Genomic DNA, 22707 nt, shown 5'->3' on the forward strand with positions numbered 1-22707 from the left:
GGAGATTGGGAGTGTGGCAAAGAAACACAGAGAAAATGGGAGAACTGTGCCCTAAAAATGAGCAGAGTAAAACCTGACAAGTAGAGACTGTGTACAGTCACACCATGCGTAGAGCGAAACGGAGAGGGGAGGAAGAAATACCCTGTTTTCTTTATCTTGGTACCTAAAGGAACATTTGTAATATATTCAACCTGCGGTTTATTTTTTTACCATCATAATTTGCATATTATGGTCAAATTGTTGAATTAATGCCATTATCTCTGTAGGACTAGAAGCAAAAATGTCATCTGAATGATGAGCTAAAATTAGGTTTGAATTCCTTTAAACCATTTTTATTGGAATATAGATACACATCCCTTAAATCTATCATTTTACCTGTGCACACACCTCATACATCTGACATATTTGTCATGGGTTTTGTTTGCATGTGACATCTCATTAAAATTCCCTCTTCCTTCCCCTTTCTTATGATTTGTTTATTTTTATTTTGCAATTCTTCTATTTATTTATTGGCTTTTGAAAGAGGATTACAGCAGGTGAGAATTCACTGTAAAGAAGTCGAGATTCAAAGTCACACATTCACAGTAATATCACCTTAAGTTTTCCTCTTTTTTTTTAATTAGATGCTGTTTACCAAAGGGGAGATGTGATTTGTGGGAAATAATTTTCTCAAGTACTGAAAAATATGATAAAGTTTGCCAGCACCCAGGTGAAATGTCTCCCCTCTGACTCACTGAGCTAAATATTCATCTTGATGTTCACAATCCTGTAACCATAGAGCCACTGGAAAGAAACAGATAAAAACACATAAAACACAAAGCAGTGGGGTGATTTGGGGAAAATCACAAAGAAGGTCACAAAACAAGAAAAGATGTCTGTCCTTATGAGCACAACTTAGAGTAGGAAATGAATCAAGCTGATAGCTATGAAAGAAAGTAACTGAGAAAAGATATTTACAGCGTTCCTGTGTTCCCTGGTCCGTGTGCCCTTGAGGTTTTTTGCAGATTAACTAAAGCAAAATGTCACAGTTAACTTTGACAAGGACAAAATGTTGGACCTGACAATGAGCCAGAATTGTTGTTTTTATGGGACAACCAGTCCGATTATACAGCACGCACTTGTTTTACTGCCCCGTGCTCTCTGTGCCCTCTCCCCAGGTGCAGGAGTTAGAGATGTTCACCATGGTTCTATTTCCTGTCCAACCCAAAAGCAGTGAGGGACTAGAGGCCTGCTCACGGATGCCTCTCTGCTGTGTCAACGGTCAGTACATTTTACGCTCAAGTTGTTATTAAGGGTTTATTGACTGAGATTAGCTGTAGTCCTGTGAGCACACTAAGGCAAAGACACTTTGCAATTAAGCAAACAGCTTTCATAGTTGCACTGTGGGTAACACTGGCCTTCTTGCATTTCTTGTTCACAATATGAACAGATATCAGTGAAGCAAACAGAGGCATAACCTCAAAGTCTTAAGTGTCAGAGTCACAGAAATATGCACTAATATTCAATTTAGTGACAGCATGTAGAAGCAGTGAACAGAGGAGAGGAAGTCAATAAATGATTTTAGCTTTTATTATGAAGCAAGTTTAATGTAAACATCTTTTATGTTGACACATCTCACCTCTAAAAGCTTATTCATGTCTGACTGTGTCTCCTTACATTCCAGTTTGGATCTTTCATGGTTCTCTGGATACTACACCATAGGTTTCCTTTTCTTTTTTCTTCTCTTTTCTCTGCAGTGTGCCATTTTTGGAATGGTTGTTCTTCATTTGGCTTTCTTATCCATATCTTACTATTGTGTGCTCTGTGCTTTAAGTGTTATGCACAGACATCAGTAGTGTAAATTACTTGTGTAGCTTTCTCCTTTCAAGATGGCAGATGATGGTGGATTCTCAATGCCAAGCTCTGAAGTGGATCAAGGATGAATAGATGCAAAGTGTTGACTTGAATTAGCCAGAGTACTCATTAGACCAGTCTAGACAGGTTAGATATTGTTGTTTTCAGTGTTGCATAGTTTCTTTTCTGGGGCAAAACCATGGTTATTGAGTGTCTTTTATTTTTGTTTTCATCTGATGATATGTAATACAACTGTACAAACAGGTCAGCCTATTTGCACACTTCAGAATGTTATGTTTTGCTGCCAGTTCCATCCATACATTGCTACTGATGCTCATTTTCAGCTTTTCACCTTCAGCAGCTATTTTGTAACAGCAGTACAGGTAATGTGTGCACAGAAGCTACAGGGTGACAATTTAAAATGTTAACATGGGACTTAGTTGAGCCTGAACAGACTGAGAAATGAATGAAACTTATGAATGGGTTCCATTGTTGTTGTAATAGAGACACAAGTGTATATGAGCAGTGTAGAGCTTTTTCAAAGTAAGCTCCTCAGTGTTCTCTCTTGATATCACTCCCTCTCACAAGCCTGCATCAAAATATAATGCAGAGTGAAATTTGTCCTCCTATTGTATCTGTTGGTGTTCCCTAGTTGATAGTGTAGATGAGCTCACATTGATTGTGTGTGTGTGTATGTGTGTGTGGAATTTAAACACAGATGAAAAGCCTTTATCATTGTGGGTACTAAAAACTTTTTGGGGAATCTGTTCCCTCTCGTGTGGACTGTGTTTGCCTACCTTTGCATCAGGAGTGCCTGCTCTGTTTTACATTGCTGTCAGAAATAAAGCTCCCCACCCCAATGTGGTTTTTATGACAACTGAATTTGTGCTAGCACTGGGGCAATTATGTGGCTGTTTGCCTCTGATTAATTGTTTCCATTGATTTTACTTTGCCCTGTTGTGGTACTACTGGATTGCTGTATTTTCTATGGAGCAATATAGAGCAGGTCTTTTTTCCTCAGTGTGAGTGAGTGGGGAACAACAAACAGAAAACTTGGAGCAGCTGAGAGTTTTCACAGAATGCTTTGAGCAGGGGGCAGAAACTGATGGAGCTTCAGTTTGCCCTACCTCCATTTGCCACTCCAGGCAATCACCCATGGTGCCTGTGCTGCTGCTATCTCCCTTGTTCTTTCACCTAACATTTCATTATGTCTCTTTAAAGCAGTTAAGCCTCAAGTATTAGCAGGTTAAGGAAAGTAATCAGTGCATTGAAAACATGTTGCCTTAACACCAGAGCATGAGCTCATGTTCAGGCCTTTTTACTTTAATGGAAACCAGATTGTCTTGAACTGCCACCAGCAGATGCATTGCAGTGAAGTGCATTATGGGCATATTTGAAGAGGGCTCTTGAAATTTGAAGGGATTTACTTTGACTGAATATCAGATAAGACATCAATAGTGGAAAGTCAGGCAAAGCTACAAAGAAAGTTTACAGGGGCTAATATATCCTTCCTGTTTTCCAAAACTACTCTGACTTCTGTTTTCCTTTACTCTCTAAACTCTTTCGAAGCTTAACTCTTTTCATGTGTGTATATGGTCTGTGTGGCATTTTGTGTCTTCTCCTCTTTTCTGCAGCTGCATTTACGTGAGCAGTTTACATTAGTAATATTTTAACAAGAGCTCAAGCTCAAGTAAAATGCTTCATTGAATAAAATGAGTTCATTTTGAAATTATGAATAATGAAATGACAAACTTAGGATTTCACACCATGTGTGACTAAATAACTCTATAATTTCCCATTACTCACTTTTGTTGATATTCCATTATTATGGCCAGTGTTTTGCTTATTTGATTTCTCCGCAACTAATAAGACTGTAGACACCAAAGCTCAACAACGTCTTTGTGGTGAATAATGTTGGCTTATGCGTAACAGATCCTTTACTTCTGATTACTGTCTGTGAAGCAAATAAACAGGACATTGTATGGCATAAACTGTGTTGCAGATGTAAAGAAAGGTCATCACACCACCAGAATTAAAGATTGACACCCTCTGTCACCCTTAAATTATTTACAAGTCTCATAACTCTAGAAACAGTACTAAAATGTAATGTACTTTTTCTGTGTTCTGATCAGGGAAGAAACACAAATCAATTATTTGTCATTTCTAAGTCAAATACATGACTTATGTTGGTAAATTTAGCTCTAATTTATACAATGTAGGAAGTTTCATGTAGGAAGGGAAAAGTTTCTTGTGTAGCTGAAGTCTGTCACATTTTATCAACAAAGTGACTCTAAAGTGCAGTGTGTTCCTTGAAGTCCTGAATGTGTCGTCTCAGAGAGATGGCTGCAAAGATTTATGTACTATCAAACAGGGAGAGAGAGGGTTTTAGGTAAAGAAGAATGAGAGGGTAAGTCACCTCAGTACTTGTCCATCCCGATCTTTAGGTCACAATCACTCTCATCCTCCCTCTTTTCAAAATGTCCTTCGTCTCCACAGGACCTCCCCTCTCTCTCTTTTTTCCTTTCTCTGGCCAATTTCTTCCCAGTGTGTGCCATTCAGACAGTTTCTTCCTCTTTGGTCTTTCTGACCTTTCATTCTCTCTCTCTCTCTCTCTCTCTCTTTCTCTCTCTCTCTCTCGGCCTTTGCTCTGCTTCGTTGCCCCCACTTCATTCAGCTGCTGGTTCACAATGTAGCCACAGCGTGACATTTAGGGACAATTGAGTTGTGGCAGTTATAGATTGCAGCTGCAGTGTTTCAGAGTGATGTATTTGTCTAATAGCCCGGTCGTCTGTTCCTTCTGACTTGCCAATAATCGATGACCCTCTCTGTTTCTTTGTCCATCCATCCACCCATCCATTGTGGCAGTAGCAGTAGTAGAACTATCTCTACAACTCTCATAAAATACAACAAAGTTCATTTAAATAGCGTGTTTACCCAAAATTTACATAATTTATGCTCCCCTCATTGTGAAACTCTGAAAAAAAGACAAAAAAGCTTATGTATGATTAGTTAAATGGTTGTGAAACATTGGCAATATTACAGTGCATTTATTTTATATGCATATGACTTGGTTATAGTTATCCCTGCAGTGCATTTGAATATGTTATGCTTGGTAGTGGTAGGTAGTGTTAAAATTGTGTCACAGTGACATTAGTTTTAATGCTGGTACAGTTGTGTGATAATTAGTTGCAAAAATGATATATAATGGTATTTCTTAAAGCTGCACTAATCAGTGTTTTTCTATTGTCAGTGGGTCAGGTGACAGTTTGTAATGTGAAAGGGGTCTCTTGCAGTGATAAACCAGTTCCCCTCAGCTAGAAGATGTGGCATTTGAGGAGTTTGTTGAGCCTAAGGATGGAAAATTGACAGCAATGCTGGAGATTTTTGGTATTATGGATTATGATTGTTCTTAATGTTTGTAATTATCTGTGAGTCTGAATTGAATTGGATTGATTCTGGCAGAGAAAGAGGAAGATAGGACAAAGTGTGTGAGTAGAGGGAAATGAGGATCTGAGAGACAGTAGGAGGACAGGGGGAGATGAAGGGGTAATTAACAAAAGAGGGGCTGGGCTGACAGAGTGGTGAGCATGTAAGGAGTAGGAGGAAAGAAGAGAAATAAGGTAAGGGAGTAGGGAGAAAGAAGACAAATAATAAGCAAAGGACAGAGGGCGAGAAATGGTAAGGAGCCATAGCAGAGGGATGTAGAGGAAAGGAAGAGTGATGAGAGAAAAAAAAATGTGGGGAAAGGAGTGCTGAGGTCGGTAGAAAAAATGTTTAAAGACAGAGACAGAGGGGAAGAGGAGAGCTAAGGCAGGGTTAGTAAACATTCAATTATAACTTAGAAGACATTAATGTATATCATGAGACAAATGAAAACTTTACGCACATGATACTCTGTTACAGATGGATACATTGTACTCTTTTTATAGACTGTTCAACATAGAAACAACCCAAGATTCAGAGAGAGACAATGGCTATTTAATACAACTGGGTATTGTAGAGGTGCACTGTGGAGGTGGATGGTAGACTAGAGCAGAGACTAATTTCCACTGCAGCAATGCTGACGGATGGACTGAAGGAACCTTATTTTACCCTATAAATTTTTTATTCCTAGATCCTCCAAACTATTAACTGCTTCCCCTTTGTTCCTTTCCTCGTCCTTTCTACCTTTCTTTCTTTCCCCTCACTCAGCCTCTCCTAAGCTCTCTGCTGGGATCAAACTTTTAGAATAGCTCTGACTTTGTTCTTAGTCAGCTTGTTCTCAAAATTACAGCAAAAGCTTTTGCACTTCCAGTATGAATCTGCATCCACATTATTAAACCCTGGACAGCACTATTAAACTACGCTGCATGTCCAATGATGGTACACTCATGTAGAAATTGTTCCCTATACCTTCCCAATTAGTTGCTACATATCTGCAGGAACTTACAGTATCAGGCTTAAAACTTCATGATACAGTTTTGTGACATAGTTCCAGGGTTGGATTTGCTTTGGTTTGGTTGGATTTGAATGAGTCAGTTACATTTGGATTAATTAGCATTAAATATTTGCAACGCTTGGAACGACTGTTTTCTGAAGACTCCTAGTGATTTTTCTCAGTGAATGGAGGTAACACTAGGTGTGTATACATCTTATGCAGGTACACTTGCCATTGTCTGTTTGAGTTCCACAAGCTGCTGTTGAGTTTCCAGCTGTGTGCCAAGTCAACATGGACGAGTCCAGCTTCTTCCTCCAAGGAGGACTTGTAAGAAAACACAGACACAAACAGTGTGTATGCATCCTATTCAATTTAATATAATCCAGCAGGACAAAATTTTTTTTTTTTTTTTTCAAAGACTTGGAACACACTTAATAGCCCAAAACTCTTTCCACTGTGAATTCCAGTGTAGAACTGTGCAGAACTTAAGCTTTTCTCCTTAAATGCAACTGCTTCATTCACACTGTTCACACTTTTAACAGTAAGTCTGTGTCATAGAAATTAGTTTGGACAACATCACAGAGCTAAGATAAGCCGCCTAACTTTTCCATCCACTTCCTCTAGACAGTACCTCTGACACAGGAACCTTTGCTTTGCCACTAGGATTGTATGTGTTGTTGGAGGTTTTTATTATTTTCCTGCCGCAGCCAGAATATATTTCCCAATAGTAACAATGAAGTTGAGGTGAAGTCAGGTGTGAGGGTGGGTGTACGAGTGTATGAGGAAGGCAGCTTGATTGTGTCGGTGTCTTCATCATGCTTTTCCTGCTGTGTACTGTTTCATGGTTTTGTTTAAGTGTGACAGTGACAATTGAAAACAACTGTATGCTTTCTGTATTTGATTAAGAAAACAGCCCCCTGCAGTGTGTATATATTATACCCTGGTGATGATGAGAACAGGTCGGCTCCTTTGCTTTTTCTTACAACTGAGGATCTATTCATGGCTGACTCACTGAAAAGAGCAGAGAGCAAGAGGGTGTATGGGTTTGTGGATATCTGTCACTCACTTCTGTTGCTTTATTCCATCAGTGGGAATTAGATTTGACAAAGTTGAGCTCAATATTAATGTGATCACAGGAGGATTTTGCTGCTGCCAAGATTTCCTCTCCCTTCAGCTTAGAGTAGAGTCTAGTGTTTATCTAGTTCAGTTAATGATGTAGGGCCATGATTCATGACTTGTCTTAACTCGGCAAGTTTGACAAAAGTTTCACGGTTACCTGTTCTTAATGACAACATACATTAAATCCTTCTTTCTTACCTGTGTCTCTTTCTCCTTTCACTCCTTATATTAAGTACTCTCAGCTCTTTCCACCTAGTTCCTTCTCAGTAATTTCTCACCTGCCCTCTCTTGCTTTACGTCACTTTATCCACCCATTTCTCCCTCTTATCTACCAACTGTCTCCCATCACCCCTGTTCCCTGACTTTACCCTTCCTGCCTCTTGCTCTTCTTTCTAGGTGATTCGAAGAATAGCTGTAATGAGCTGCACAAGCTGTTGATGTTGTACTCTCTGCGTCAGAACCACATCTCCTTGTGCGTCACCTCCTTCATTGTTAACAATCTCAGCTCTTGCTTTGTGGAGCTGCCCGCTCTCTGTCTCTCCACAGGCTGTGAGTGTCAGCTGTTATCCCATCAATCCCTGTTGCTTCTTCTGTCTCGTTCTCCTTCTCAGTGTGGCTGTCTCGCTTTCTTTTTCTGTGCGTGTGTGTGTGTCTGTCTGGCTCTCTGACTGAGCCCTCCCACCCACACACACTTCACCATAAGCCCCTGTTTGATTGACTCTAATGGCTAAAATGGCCACCAGAGACTGAGGCGATGCCACAATGGTGCTGTAATACTCAGTTATTGAGTTTAAGTTGAGAACTGTATCTGCTTTAGATTAAACAAATGTTTCATGCATCTCTTGTGTAATTCTATTTGATTGTCGCTCACTTGAGGAATCTATCAAAACCCCATCACAGAGTTACTGCTAGGTGTCAAGTGAGTTACACTGTGTTGGCTCATCCATTCTCACTTTCTTTCTCCTTGCTGACTCTTCTATCTCTGTCCTCTCTTCGCATTGTAGAGTAATCCACCAGCAGGACTCCTCTGATCTTTGTTCGGTCTCCTGGGGTGGACCCCACCTGGGCCCTGCTGCAGCTGGCTGAAGCCTCTGGCATGAGCAAGCACTTCCACACTCTCTCTCTGGGCCAGGAACAGACCCCCATCACCAAGAGCATGAACGAAAAGGTTTGTTAGAAATGGTACAATACCAATTGCTCCATCCTACTCCCTGCTCTTCTGTCTCTGATTCGTTCTGTGTGTTAGCAGTGTATTTTTATTATTATTATTGTTTCCCACAAGTGCTTGTTTTAGGCTGAAGTGTCATTTGTGGTTGACAAAGTGCACAAATACTTGATGAATATTTGATTGATTTGGTTTATTCAGATGAATCCTTCACTCCTTGTATCGACCCACTGTTTCCCAGCTCTCTCATGCTCATCAGCATGATTTGCAGCTGTTTATTAAACCAGTGGAGGCCCGACTGTCAGTTTCTATGGTTTGTTGCTTTTCAGACACGCCTCTCCGTAACTAGGGAAATGTCACTGTTATACATCAAGCAATTTGTTTGTTTGGGAAAGTCGATTTTTATTGTCTTTCCTTTGATTTATTTTCACCCTTCCATGTCTTCCCTCTTCTGTGACTTAGATGCATAACAGTTATAATGGCTTTGGTACGAGTGGCACATAACCAACTGCCAGCTTCATACCATATAAAGATCAAATTATCCCTTTCCTCTTTTCTGACTGTATTTTAGCAGCGCAATTATTCTAAATCAGTCATTTTATACTGACTATATGAAACATGCTTCTGCTGAAAGTCTAACACATGCTACATGTCTACCAGGCAAGAACTGATCCTGCCAAGTGTCAGTTCCTCATTGTTTTTGAATTCTTTCAATTACCTTGCTAGAAAGGAAATGGCTAGACTCTCTGTACTCTGTAATATGCATTGTTCACCTGATTGAGTCATCAGGTCAGTAGGCTTGGATAAAGCCAAAGATAGCACCTACTTAAAGTACCCCTTGTCACTCAAAAACATGCAAGAGAATAAAAAGCATCCTGGTGACTCAGTGGTTGAGACTCATACCTTATTAAAGCACATCCCTCGTTTCATCCTGGGTTGGAAACCTTTGTGGCACATTTTAGTCCTCTCTTGCTCCTCATGTTTCCTGTCATCTTTTTCATCAGGTTTGTGTATATTACACATCACTCCAGCACGGAGTTGTAAATACTAAGACCACATCTAGGGAGTTGGAAGGTCTCCACATCTAGGATCCACATCCTGGATGCCTGGGTTGGACAAGATGATGGATCAGCTACTGTAAAGGTGCAATAGCTCCTCTCAAATTTCAGCTCTTCGCCCGTGTACACAAACCATTAAAATGACATGTGCTTATCTTGATGCTCAAAATAAAAACACATATGAACATATGGAATTTTAAATTGAAACACGTACATTTATGGAAGGCAGTGACACAATCCCAAACATAGCTCCCCTCATAGTGGTAATACTGCCCCCTATTGCCCTTAGGGTGTGAAATCCAACATGAATGAACATGACAGTCAATTCTGACTGTGATCTGATGCTAAAGGTACACAGTTAAACAGTAACAGCTACTGCCGTATCTCCCATCAGGTGGTCTACCATCAGTGCTAGTGAATGTTATACTGAAGATGGTCAGGATGTGGTTGTGATTATGGTGGTGGTGACTGAGTGACATTTATGCATGGCTGATGTTCTTAGTAATCTGCTCTAAATAACAAATAGAAGCTTAAGTCAAGCAGAGAGACCATTTTATACCCTGTCAGAGTAAAGGCCAATTAGACTAATGGATAATGACAATCTAGTTCAAGTGCATGACACTGAACAGTACTGAACAGTAGTACACTGTCAAAATGCCTGTCTCTCCATCTTTACTGTTTCTGTCTACTCTCTGCAGAAGAACCATTTCACTTGGCCTCAGTGTGTTGTCTTGCATTTCAAAGTCAGTCTGTTAAAATCATCTTCTTGATGCAACCCCAGGTGAGTGAGAGTCTGCTGAGTCTGTACCTGAATGAGTATGAGGAGATTCCCTGGGATGCACTCAAGTACCTCATTGCTGGGGTCAACTATGGAGGTCACGTCACAGATGACTGGGACAGGCGTCTTCTAACCACATACATCAATGACTACTTCTGTGATGCTGCTGTCAACCAGCCCTTCTTCAAGTGAGACACTGCAACACACACACAGACACACACACACACACACACACACACACACACACACATACATACACATACATATATTCTTCTTCCACAGCTTATCGTATATGGGTATAACAATTTGTATATTTATGTGTTACAGTATGTTTCTCTTCAGATGAACCCAAACTAAGCTGCAATACAAAAATGCACCATAAAGTTTTATTGTATTTTTACTTAAAATGTACACTGCTTTACTTAAAATAGATGAAGGTGTGTATTTGTGTCCAAATGCATATAGTTCACTGACATGACAACAGATTTTGTTTTCCTGAGAGAGCGCACTGCGGCTGCACTCATCTGATGGAGGCCACTTCAACTCCCTGCTGACTCTCCTCATGGTTGCAGAGTGCTAGCACCACCACGTGGACAGTCAGATTATTTCAGCCTGGGAAATAAAGACACAGTGGCACCCTGATGAACACTGACAGGAACACTTAGTCCTCGCTTTTTTCCATTTAATCACTTACACAAATCCACACAGGCACTCGTGTCCACTCAGTTTGTTTCTAACCAACCGCTCTCAAAAGATTTAAGGCTGGGGCACGCTGGTGACAGAGCGGATAAAATGCTATTTCTTATTTACAAAGGGCAAGATGAATTGAAGTCTTTGGGATTTTTTGTTGTGACTTGATTCAGGTGTAATCACATGATTAAGCTATGAAGCCATATGAGTAATTGAGCTCCTAAAACAAAAACAACACCATAATATTTAGATGGAACTATTGCATCTAGTTATAATATTTTTATTGATATTATTTTAAAATATTTTCATTTTACTGTATAATGTATTTTTGCTAGATTAAAAAAATAAATAATAAACTACAATGTGAAGATCTTCTGCCTTCAAGGTGATATGATATCTAAGATGATAAAAAAAAAAAAATCTATTAGTGTCATCCACAAATTGTCCACACATCACAGGGTTTATTTGCTGCTATTGACTAAGAAGGATGTAGACAACTATGTCCCTCTTCTTATTGGAATTGCCAGTACTCTTTTTAGCTGCAAAAAGTGTGTGTCTGCAAATGACTAAATTTGCTTGTTCGTGAACAGTTGTGTTCTGGTAGATATTACAGTCTCCTGTGTTTGTGTGTTAAAGCCTGAACTTTTTTGTTATAGTAATGGGGAATGAAGAGGCTGTGGTCGATATCAAGTTTGCAAACATATTTTCATACTCAGTGAAGTGTAAAATTTAAAAGGTCCTGAGGTGTGTGTGTGTGCCACATGTTGTCAATTTGAAGACTGATAGAATACTCAGAGGTAGGCTTTCATAAATAAAAGTAAACAACATTAATAATCCAGGAGATGTGGAATAAAGTTGGAGATGTGACTGAGAACTGCCAACAGATTCCATTTAGATTTTTTTATTATTATCATGTTATTCCAAAAACATGATTGAAACACTAAACAATTCCAGTAAACCCAGATTAGATTAGAATGACAACCAAATTTCCAGTATAAGTGGCGGTTAAGATGACAGATTGCCTTCTAAAACTGTGTGTTTGTTTGTGCGTTAGTTCGTCCCTGGAGGAGCTGGAGAAAGTGATCAAAGGCTTTAGTGGAGACGTCATCCAGCTTGGAGGAGACCTTCCACTGCATCTATGACGCCAGTGTATCAACACTGTGGGAGAAGGTGCCAACCGCACACACACACACACACACACTCACAGAGCATGGATACATTCCTCAAACATCATTTTCCAAACCAAGTTCTTTCCAGGCTAGCAGTACTTTTGTGTGTTAATTCATTCTTTCCCAAATCACAACATATAATTCTAAACCTCTCACTTGTTATAGTGTTGCACATCTTTACTTGCTGCCTTCCTTTTATCTCACTTAATAAAGTGGGTAAACAGAATAAAATAATAACGAGCCGCTGGGATCAATAATATTGAGACGTGCTGTTTGGAGGAAGAGTAGTCTTGAATAAAACGAGACGAAAAGTATATGCTGAGTCTGGAATAATGGTATTAAAAAGACAACGGTTTTTAAAGAGGTAGCAAAACAAACGTACAGCCTGATCAACACTAATCCTTTCTACTCTCTTCAGCCGGTCCAACAGCTGCAGGCCTGTCTCTGTACTGACTCACTGGTCTGTTATTAAAGGTGTATTTATCCATCACTCTGCCTGGCTGCACAGACACACACCTATTGTTCTCCTCTGTCCAACCACTGATGCACGCACACACGCTCACACTGACACACACACACACACACACACACACACACACACAGTGATGGGGCTCTGGCAGCGTTCCAGCTGTAATTCTGTCTGAACGCTCCATTCTGGCTTCATTATCACTGGACCTCTCTTTACAGTGGGGAGAGAACACAGGGTGCTGTCAGCTTGGGTCAAGGGGCTAGAAAAGATTCATGTGTGCGTGTGTCTTTGTGTGTATGTAGTGTATGAGGTGTGTGTGTGTGTGTGTGTGTGTGTGTGTGTGTGTGTGTATGAGCTTAGGTCATTAAGGGCATTTTGTGTCTGATCCTGTCCTCATTATAGCATGAAAGCTGTGCATGAGAGCACGTATGCATGTGTATGTTTATATGGATGTGTTTATGTGCATGCTTGTATACATTGATCAGCCACAACATTGAAAACACCTGCCCAGTAATGTGTAGGTCTCCCTTGTGCCACCCAAACAGCTCTGGCCCGTTAGGGCATGGACATGGGTCCTGTGGGGGTGTTTGCTGGTGTCTGGCACCAGAATATAGGTGGGGTTTGGGGCCTCCATGTGTCTGGCTTGTTCCGGCATACAGATACTCAATCGAATTGGGATTTGGGGACTTGGGAGGTCAGCGTCCCAAGGTTTCCCAGCAGAACATTGCATTGCACTGAGATGATCAATCACCTGTTAGTGAATTTAATGCTGTGGCTGATTGATGTATGTGAGTGACCATCCATCAGGTGGAGCACACCTTGGCCCTTGGTGTCTGAGCAAAGCCTGCATCTGTGGACTAAGCGTAGTGCAATAAGTAAACCTTCCAAGGCTTTCCTAAAAGACCCTGAGCTCATTGTGCTCTATTCCTGCTGGATGTACTGTGTGTGTGTGTGTGTGTGTGTGTGTGTGTGTGTGTGTGTGTGCTGCATCTATGTCCTTTTATTGGAATATTGGATAGCTATTAGGGCTGCTGCCTCCAGCTGAGCTTCCCTCTTCTACTGACCACTTGTAAACTAGACAACTCTCTCTCTCTCTTTCTTTGTCTCTTTTTAAAATTTCTCTTTATTTGTGGCTCTCATCCATCCCTTCATGTTTTTTCATTTTGCTAAGTGATGCTGTATATTTTTGGCCTCATCTGGTCCAAACAGCAACTACAGCCCCTCATAGACTCTGTCCCCCTTATTTATCCCTCCATTCTTTCATCCCTCTCTTCTCCGCCCCTCCTTGGCATGGCAGCCTGTCATTAGTTCTGAGCTCACAGACTCATGGCTTTAATTTTGGCTCGCCTGCCTCTCTGTCTCTGGCCATTTTATATCTGGTTTCTTCACAGGGCTCTGCTGTGTAAGTGTGTGTTTAGTTGTTATATGGCATAACCACAAGAGATTAAGGCTGATGTATAGGTGCTTTCATCCTTCTACTCCACACATACAGTATATACATTTGTTTGCATCTGAAATGTACATGGCTCATCAGGACCCCAGTCGAGGCTGTACATCTATCTAGTCCTGTGGAAGCATATCTGCAGTACTTCTACACTCAATCATTTTTTTCACTGTATGGCAGGCATCATTGACCAAATAAAATGTTTGTTCCATCACCAGCCAATTCACTGCCATCACTTAATATCAACAGGAACAGTTCTGTTCTGGTAATTTGGTCTGGACCACAGAGGAATATTTATTCACTGAAATTTGCACACATCCCTGATTTGACACACCCAGAAATACAGAACATTCAATGTAGTAAGAAATACACACATTCAGGCACATGTGTATGCAAACAGTGTAGTCAATCAAGGTGAGCATATTAGCATATTTTTATGCTAATATGCATTTCCCCAAGCTGGAAAAAAGGACAGAGCGAGGGGAGCGACTGAAGGAGAAATGGACCTTTTCAAACAAATGAATTCTAATGAAGTTTCACAGACAAGACGTTTGGAGTCGGTCAGCATTGTGAGGGAGAAGGCCTGGACTTCCCCACTGGAAAGGACTCAGCCTAAACTCCTGAAAGGGAGGGAGAGAAAAACAAGAGAACGACCCTGGAGAAAGTGAGCCGGGAGGAAGAATGGTCCAGTAATGAGAGAGGGGAACCAGAGAGGGGGGGGGCTGAGTTCAAGGTTGTATTCAGACTTAAGGATTGTCCCCCTGAAAGACTGAACACAGACTTCCTCAGGGTTTAAGAGCCTCTTTATCAGACCCAGGTCTGTGTGTGTGTGCGTGTGTGTGTCTATACTAGTGGTCTATGGTAGGATGCAAGATTGGAGGGGGCACTCACAGCAACATGTTGAATTCATATTCATATAAGCCTGTTCTGGTTGCAAGAACAATATCAGACTAGGGAGGCATTTTTACAGATAAAAGCTTCTGCTGAAATGAAGTAGAATGTAAATGCAGTGGAAATATTTTAGATGTGTTATTTGTAATTAATTTCCATGTCTACTATATAAATAGGAAATCTAATATCCTTATACGAGAATACTGTAGTATAGTATAATATTTTAGAGGTGGTGTTCGACCTGTGGATGTGTCATTTTGGTTTTCACTTTCCAAGTGCATGGAATTGTTCATTCCTGAGATCTATGAAAGCCAACTCCTTCCATCTGCTTACTCACTTAGAAACTGTAAAACTGGCTTATCTAGTAAATGTCAGTGATTAGGAACAACATACTTCTGAAAACAAAATTTTCTGCAGACCTGAAGACACAGACACTGTAAACTCAGACACCCATGGGTGCCAAATGAATCTGTTTGGGAGCTACTTGATGAGTTTGCCTTGTACTTTGATTTTTGTAGCAACCCAATTTAACCAACATGCTCTTGCCCTAGTTTCCAGTTTCTAGGGAAATGACACTGACCTGACAAGATGAACAGACAGCTACAGAAAACAACTTGGGATTCTTTGAATGACTGACTCTTGGCTCTCAGTTACCATTTTCTTTACTCTTGAACCTAATATGGAAAACCTGGGTTGCATTTGTTCTCCATTGAATAATTGTTGGAATTTGGGCAAATGTACAGTGTGTTTGCCAGTGACTATGGAGGCGGGGCAGTTAATGTCTAAGACCAAAAATAAACCTAGAAAGGAAGAAGAAAGACAAAGAGTTATAACAGTAACAGTGTCTACCTTTTAAGAAATTCAGTTTTTATGCTGTGTTCGCTCTGATCACGGTGGACTATTTGACGGTAAGATATGGTATGCTTATTACTAACAGTATTTTGGGTAGGCCTATTAAGTTAGACCAACTGGATCATCTGTTGTTTTATTAAGGATGCATGTAGGGTTTTTTTTTTAATTAATTTTAATAGATGTGTACCTAGGAGGGAAAAGAGCTGTGCAATCGTTTAGGTAGGTGATCTTTTTTTTTAGAGAGAATCAGTGTGGCACCTCCCCAGCAGATTTTGGATTGCACATAAATGGTAATTTAAACTCATAGTTTCTCAGAAGCAGAGCATACCATGTGACTATACAAGAATAATCTGTTGTGTCTTGACTTCAGCATTTTAAAGTATTCCAATTCACTGTAATCACTGTAATGAGATACAGAATAGAGCGCTGCAAAACTTTACCTGGATATGAAAAGTTTTTTCTTATTTTACCTTGAATGATGTTTGATGATGTTTTCACAAAATCTACAGTTTGTGATAACGCAAATTATGAAAGGTTAGATTTCAATGAGCCAGTGATATTCATTTACGAAATTAGCTAAATATTTAATATAGCTATAAAATATATAAAGTAACCGATTGAATGAAATAATTGTTTAGTGGTGCAAGAAGAGTGTGTCTGAAATTTTTTCTTCCCTTCTGTCCCTGTGGCATTTTAAGCATTGCGCCACTGGGTGGCAACACAGGACTGCTATTGTTTGGCAAAGCCTCAGATTGGACTACAGCAGAAAGATTAGTAGAGTAAAATTCTGCGAGGCGATGATAACTTGAAATTCAACAGATTTAATTCAAGATATTTGATTATTTATGGATGTATAGTGTACATATGTATGTCCTGTTGAAAACCTCTTCTGTATTTTGTATGCAATTGAACTGTGTACAGTAAAATGCATCTCTGTATTAGCAGTGACATGCAGAATTCAGAATTCACTATGGTCGCTTTTTCTCTTTCTTTCTTTCTTTCTTTCTTTTTTTCTTTTGAGAGACTTTATATACATCCATTCATTAGCTATATGCCACTTATTCTTTGAGGGTTACTGGATCATCCTGGACAGGTCGCCAGTCTATCAAAGGGCTGACATATAAAAGAGAGATTACATGAGAGCCAACACGCTCACACGCGTTATGTTATGTTATGTTATGTTATTCATACTTTGAATACATGCATGTTATATTGTAGGCTGTTACTCGGCTAACTGAACTGCTCAGTGTTTTGGTGTGTTATGTGGACAGATCGTTTCGAGTTATATTGCCAGGCCACGTGTAGCCAATATGTTTGCGTTACTAGGTAACGCCGGTTTCCGTATGATACCACCTACCCCTAGAAAACCAAGATGTTACCCGAACATTGTTGTATAATGTTGTTGAAAACTCCACATACCCTGTGTGAGTTAGATTGTTTGATTATCCCCTACAGGCCATGGCCCTACCCCAGTCCGGGGTTTCCCCAGGCAACCAAACGTTTCCATGGAGACATACACACTCAGACACAGGTTTGACTACAGGGACAACGTTAGCAAAGGAACATAGACGAAAAGTAACTTAGCTATCGCAAAAATGACTTTTCCTAAATGATTTTATGCGTACACGACTGTTGAGGACGCGTAAAAAGTAAATCTTAATCCTTGAGCTTTGGTCAGTTCGTGAGAATGACCGCTTGTTGCCTGAGAGATAAGTAATAACATTAGCTGCCAATAGTTTACTATTGGGCAAACGCTGCATGTTTTACGGTGGTCTGTTTTACCCAAGGGCCACTTTCTATTTGTTTTTAACAGTAACAACAGTGAGAGTTCGTTAACGTTAAAGTTCACTGTGTTTCAGTGTCTCGGTGTCTGTCTGTGATTCATAGCGAACGAATAAATAGTTGAGGTGGACGCTTTGAAAGAAATGGAAGAGGAATACTTGAAGACCATTCGTCTGGTAAAGCTGGGTCATTGATTTGAATTTACTTTTTACTTTTTCTCATCACCGCGTGGCATGCAGTAAATAACCACCTTTCATTCTTTTCCTCCCTCTTTTTCTTGGACTGCACGTTTCATCCTTCCTTCCACTGGAAGTTGTTTATTCGTTGTGTGGCTATTTCTGGTGTGACACAAGAGTCGTGGACAGATGAGAATGAGAAGGCTCTGGATCAGTTTATTGAGGACACCTCAGTCACAACTATGGTGGTCTACAAGGACACCTGTGCTGCGCTGCGGGTGGAGTACTCCATCCCCTTGAAGGTAGAAAACACTTTCCTCTCCATTTTCATTTCTTTATCAATTTTAATTCGTAATATAAAAAGTGACTTATTGTCATTTATCATTATGCAAGTAAAGTGTAGATTAAGTTCAGAAGATGGAAAATTGTGTGATTTTCATTGGCTTCTTATAGGGAATGTGCTTCAGCAGAGAGATGTAATTGAATCCCTTTGTTCTTTAAGCAGCTTTTTCACCTTGTTTGAGTAGATGGGGTGCTCTCCTCTCACCCTTTATCTTTCATTTTTTAATTTAACTATCTCTCTGTATTCTTCCCCTGTTTCTCCTCACCACCACACCAAAAAATCTCTTTTGTAGGGGCAGGTGGTAGAGCAGCTGTCCTATTTTATCCGCATGCCAGGGGCCATAATCACAGCAGAGGTGTTTGATACGGCCGTACAGTTTGGCACAGTGCGGGTTGACCTCACCCAGAGACTGCTTCATGACATGACCTGTTTGCATGCCCCCCCAGTTGCCCTCAGCACTTACAGAGAGAAGAGCATTAAGGATAACTACACAAACAACATGCACTGCTACCTTGCCAGCCTCACAGGTGGGTACCTCAGAAAAAGAGCGAGAGAGAGCTCACTATTAAACAAAAACAGAAATAAATGAATCCTTCACAGGCCACTTTCCATGTGTCCTAATGGAAACAAGTTACAATACATTTTCACAGAGCCATGCACACATGCTTCAATGTGATATTTTACGCAACTTTATCTTTGAACAGATGATATGTATAAGAAGGTGGGCAACACAGTCCTGTACATCCCAATGGAGGCCCTACAATGCAGCCCTGAGGAGGCTAGCAAGGATAAGAAGCTGGTACAGAGAATGGAAAGTAAGGCAGAGGAGCTCTGTGTGTGTGTGTGAGAGAGAGAGAGAGAGAGAGAGAGAGTATGTATTGATGGATGGTGGTGTCTTTCCTTGACCATCTGTCTGTGTAGGGTCTGTTTCTAAAAGGTCTGACTCACAGACTTCTGATCTATGAGTTTCTGTACAAAACAACGTTGAAATTGCAGTATCAGCCTTCTGTCTCGGACTCTTTAGAGATTTTATTTAATTAGGCAGTGGGATCATAACACCTCACTTGCATCAATCCAAACTGTCCATTGTTATTGTATTCTACTCTTGTGCACCCATTGTTTTTCTTTTTCACTTTCTCCCTACAGCTCCTTTCTCACCTCAAATCCATGCTCTAATTTCAACGTTTCCTAAGTCATACTGTCTGGTTTCCTTCTAACCTTTTCTCCTCTTTTCTCCTAACTTCCTTCTGTTTTCTATCTGTCTATCTATCTATCTATCTATATATACATGCACACTTTTCTTCCACTCATTTGTTCTTCCCGTTTTAGCTGTCATCATCCACTGGACAGATCAGATCAAGGAGCTACTCAATGACCAAGAAATAATGAAGATGAGGGACAACTGTGGTCCGCTGCAGGAGATAGCCTTCTGGGAGAGTCGCTCTGCCAAGCTCTTAGACATCAGTCAGCAGCTGCAAAAGCCAGGGGTTAGGCACATCCAGAACATCCTGCAGCTCTCTAAGTCTCTGTATGTGCAACGCTTCTGCAAACTGGCCACAGAAATACAGGTACAGTAAGTCTGTGTGTCTCAAGTCTAAAATCATCTCTTAACAAAGGTATCATACTGTGGAGTCTCAGGCCACCAAACATTCATATTTTGATTGAGAGAGGTAGAATTCTGTTTATCTCAATATTCTTGATCAGTTCTACCTTTCTCACTGAACTGTATTGCTGTTCAGTGGTGCTGCTCAATGCAGTATTACTGCATCTGTGCTAGTCACTAGCTTCCTAGCTACAAAGTTGGAAAATGTTGTTATTTCTCAGTTTTTTGTTAATATGATTCAAGCATAATAATAACAACAACAATTGTATTAATAATAGCAAAATAATAACAATGATAATAAATTGAATATTTCCTTTACATATGTCTTCCCCAGGATTACTCTCTGCAGGCCCAATCAAACCTGTCCTTCCTGTCCATACTGAAGGAGCCCTGTGAAGAGTTTGCCCAGCTCAAGCCAAGCCAAGTTGCCCCTAAGCTGCGACACATTGTCAGTCTCATTCGCATCATCTGGGTCAACTCCAAATACTACAACACAAGTGAGAGGATCACTGGTCTCTTCCGCAAGGTACCTGCATTTTAAAACATCAGACTAGAGCACTCAAACTGGCTTTCTTTTATTGACCTAATTTGCTCTCTCTCTGTCTCTCTTTCTTTTACTTCGATTGCTCTCACATATATACGGTATTTGAATACACTGTATATACAGAGACACACACTGCAATCCACCCTGATATTCTAACAGCTATTTAGATATTATAGTATTATAGTCAATACTGTATTCTGTGGATATGTCAGTGGAGGAACATTAGCAGATAACCTTTTTGCTGCCAGCGTGTCCTTTCACTGGTTGTAGTTCAGCTCTCCATTTAGATTAGATTTTTGTCCTGTTCTGAGAAGGGATTTTCACCACTGGAACACACATCCTGGGTGTTTTGACATCAGATTTACAATACCCTGAAACTGACAGCACCAAATAAAAGACCTGATCACTGTTTTCATTACCCCTACTATCTTCCTTTCAGTTGACAACTCCAAGACAGACTAAGAGAAAAATGTTTAAATGATTATGTTCTGACCTTTCATTATTTGGTGCCCTGTTGTTTTACTGTTATTTTTCTCACCCTGTGATATGTACCTAGATTTCGATATTTTCTTTGTCCTCTCCCTCTCTCTTTTTATCTCTCTCTCTCTCTTACACTTTCTTATGCCTGCTCCTGTAGTAGTGCTTCTTTTAGAGTAGCTGGATCCTCTTCAGACCAGAGGATCTGAGGCAGCACTTTTAACCCACAAGTGAAATGTAGATTACAGGGGAGCACAATGTCTGGTTTAATGTCATTTTCCAATCACTGAGGGCTGCAGTGCAAGGACCTCTGACTGTTGTGACTGCAGAATGGTCACAATAGCAGCAATTTTGTCTCCACTCTAGAGGAACCTACGGCTGTTGTGACCATTCTGCGGTCAGTTGCTTCTGTGATATCCTTACCTGCAACTGTTGTTGACGTTTACAACAGTATTACAAGAGGTTTGATATCCATTGCCTCTTTCACATCTGTCAAAGATAAATTTATCCCTGTCTGGTTGTTTTACCCAGAAAAACTTAAAACGAGTCATTAAGTAAGGAAGATAGTAGTTAGCCTAGTGAGGATGTATTTGCTGGCCTCTAAAAGGACATTATGAATCATAACAATATAGTTATATGGATTTTGTGTAAAATTGATATACCTCATAATTTGAGAATACAATAAATGTGAATGTTAGTGTCTGTAAATCAGTCTACCAATACTTATTATGACGAATGAAATGTTTGTTTCCTGCTGTGTTGCAGATGACTAATGAGATCATCCGCCTGTGCCTCCAAAGCATCTCTCTGGACAGGATCTTTGAGGGTTATGTGTTATCAAGCAAGCAAAACCTCAGCGATTGTATCCAGTGCTGCCTGTCCTGGAAGGAAATATACCTGCATGCCTCACAGATTCACCACAAGTAGGAGAAATCTCACCTGTTTAGAAACTCTGTCATCTGGATCCCCAGGGTCTTAAATTATCAAAAGTGAACATATTTGATTTCAGATATCATAATACATGGGTTCAGCGTAAAATTTAATTGGTATTGTTGTCGAGTTGGCCAAAACTTAATTATGGTTGTAACGGCTAATGCAGAAATAAATAGAGCCTTAAAGAACAATGACAATGACAAACAGATCCATTTTGTTCCAGATAGTAGTGTATAACTAAAGTGTGCTTCATCGTGTTTCATCCTGAGATCAGATCAGAGATGTCCTGTGTGATTAGTTTGCTGTCGGTGTAACGGCCTCTTCACCCCTGTTTCCGACTCTCCACCCCCTGTCCCTGCCTTCTTTTTCTCTCTCCTGTTCCTCGTCTGTTTTCAGGTATTCTTCAAAAGGCTGGGTCCTTGACCAAACCAGCTTTTTTGTGGTGATTGATGCTTTCATTCAGAGGTTCAGAGAGCTGCTTGAGGTGATTTTTTTTCCCACACTCAGACACTCACAGACATTAACACACTTCCATTATACCATCCATCTTTCCACCAGTGCTGAATCATGACAAATGTTGTGTTGGAGTTACTTAAGCGTTATCACATTTAATGTGAATCATTGGGGTGAGATAAGACCACAATAGGAAATGTCAAATTAAATGTGGTACAATATGTGTAGTTTTCATTGAGATTTGTGTCTGTGTCAGATCTGTGTCAAATGCAGTATTAGGATAAGCTTTTGCTGGCTTTGTTTTCTCATTTGGTTTCTACTTAGTCTTCATGTTTTATGTCTACCCTTCATTCCCCGCTACTGTATCATCCGTACTATCTGATATAAAACATATATATATATTGTCTTAAACAATAATATCACAATTCTCTTTTCTCAAATGCTGACACAGTACATATTGATGGCTATCCATCCATCCATCCATCCATTATCTATACTGCTTATACGGCGT

General features: G+C 40.2%; 2 protein-coding genes and 1 long non-coding RNA gene across 3 annotated transcripts in view; all 3 read left to right on the top strand.

Annotated features, from left to right (window-relative positions):
* The first annotated feature begins 1071 nt into the window (after positions 1-1071).
* Positions 1072-9685, top strand: LOC108902151 (uncharacterized). Its single transcript, XR_001964014.2, has 3 exons — positions 1072-1260; positions 8374-8537; positions 9539-9685. It is a non-coding gene; the product is annotated as an uncharacterized LOC108902151 (long non-coding RNA).
* A 589-nt stretch (positions 9686-10274) lies between these two features.
* On the top strand, positions 10275-12786 carry LOC127138947 (dynein axonemal heavy chain 2-like). The gene is made up of 2 exons (XM_051075602.1): positions 10275-10558; positions 12115-12786. The coding sequence occupies exons 1-2, from the start codon at positions 10362-10364 to the stop codon at positions 12200-12202; spliced, it is 285 nt and encodes a 94-aa protein (XP_050931559.1). The 5' UTR covers positions 10275-10361; the 3' UTR covers positions 12203-12786.
* A 4409-nt stretch (positions 12787-17195) lies between these two features.
* The window catches only part of LOC108902164 (dynein, axonemal, heavy chain 2), a 56973-nt gene continuing 51461 nt past the window's right edge, over positions 17196-22707 (top strand). Inside the window, exons 1-9 of the mRNA XM_018703907.2 lie at positions 17196-17211; positions 17788-17843; positions 17981-18145; positions 18479-18713; positions 18891-19001; positions 19516-19754; positions 20124-20315; positions 21576-21733; positions 22140-22227. Of these exons, the coding sequence (XP_018559423.2) occupies positions 17196-17211; positions 17788-17843; positions 17981-18145; positions 18479-18713; positions 18891-19001; positions 19516-19754; positions 20124-20315; positions 21576-21733; positions 22140-22227 (1260 nt within the window). The remainder of the gene's footprint in view (positions 17212-17787; positions 17844-17980; positions 18146-18478; positions 18714-18890; positions 19002-19515; positions 19755-20123; positions 20316-21575; positions 21734-22139; positions 22228-22707) is intronic.

The sequence above is a fragment of the Lates calcarifer genome, linkage group LG14 (assembly GCF_001640805.2).
Source record: "Lates calcarifer isolate ASB-BC8 linkage group LG14, TLL_Latcal_v3, whole genome shotgun sequence".
Taxonomy (NCBI): domain Eukaryota; kingdom Metazoa; phylum Chordata; class Actinopteri; family Centropomidae; genus Lates; species Lates calcarifer.

Bases quoted from the DNA above. Each gene is read 5' to 3' on its own strand.
- LOC127138947 (XM_051075602.1), top strand. From the start codon at position 10,362: ATGCAACCCCAGGTGAGTGAGAGTCTGCTGAGTCTGTACCTGAATGAG. The intron at 10,559-12,114 runs GTGAGACACTGC...TTTGTGCGTTAG, and splicing joins GTCAACCAGCCCTTCTTCAA to TTCGTCCCTGGAGGAGCTGG.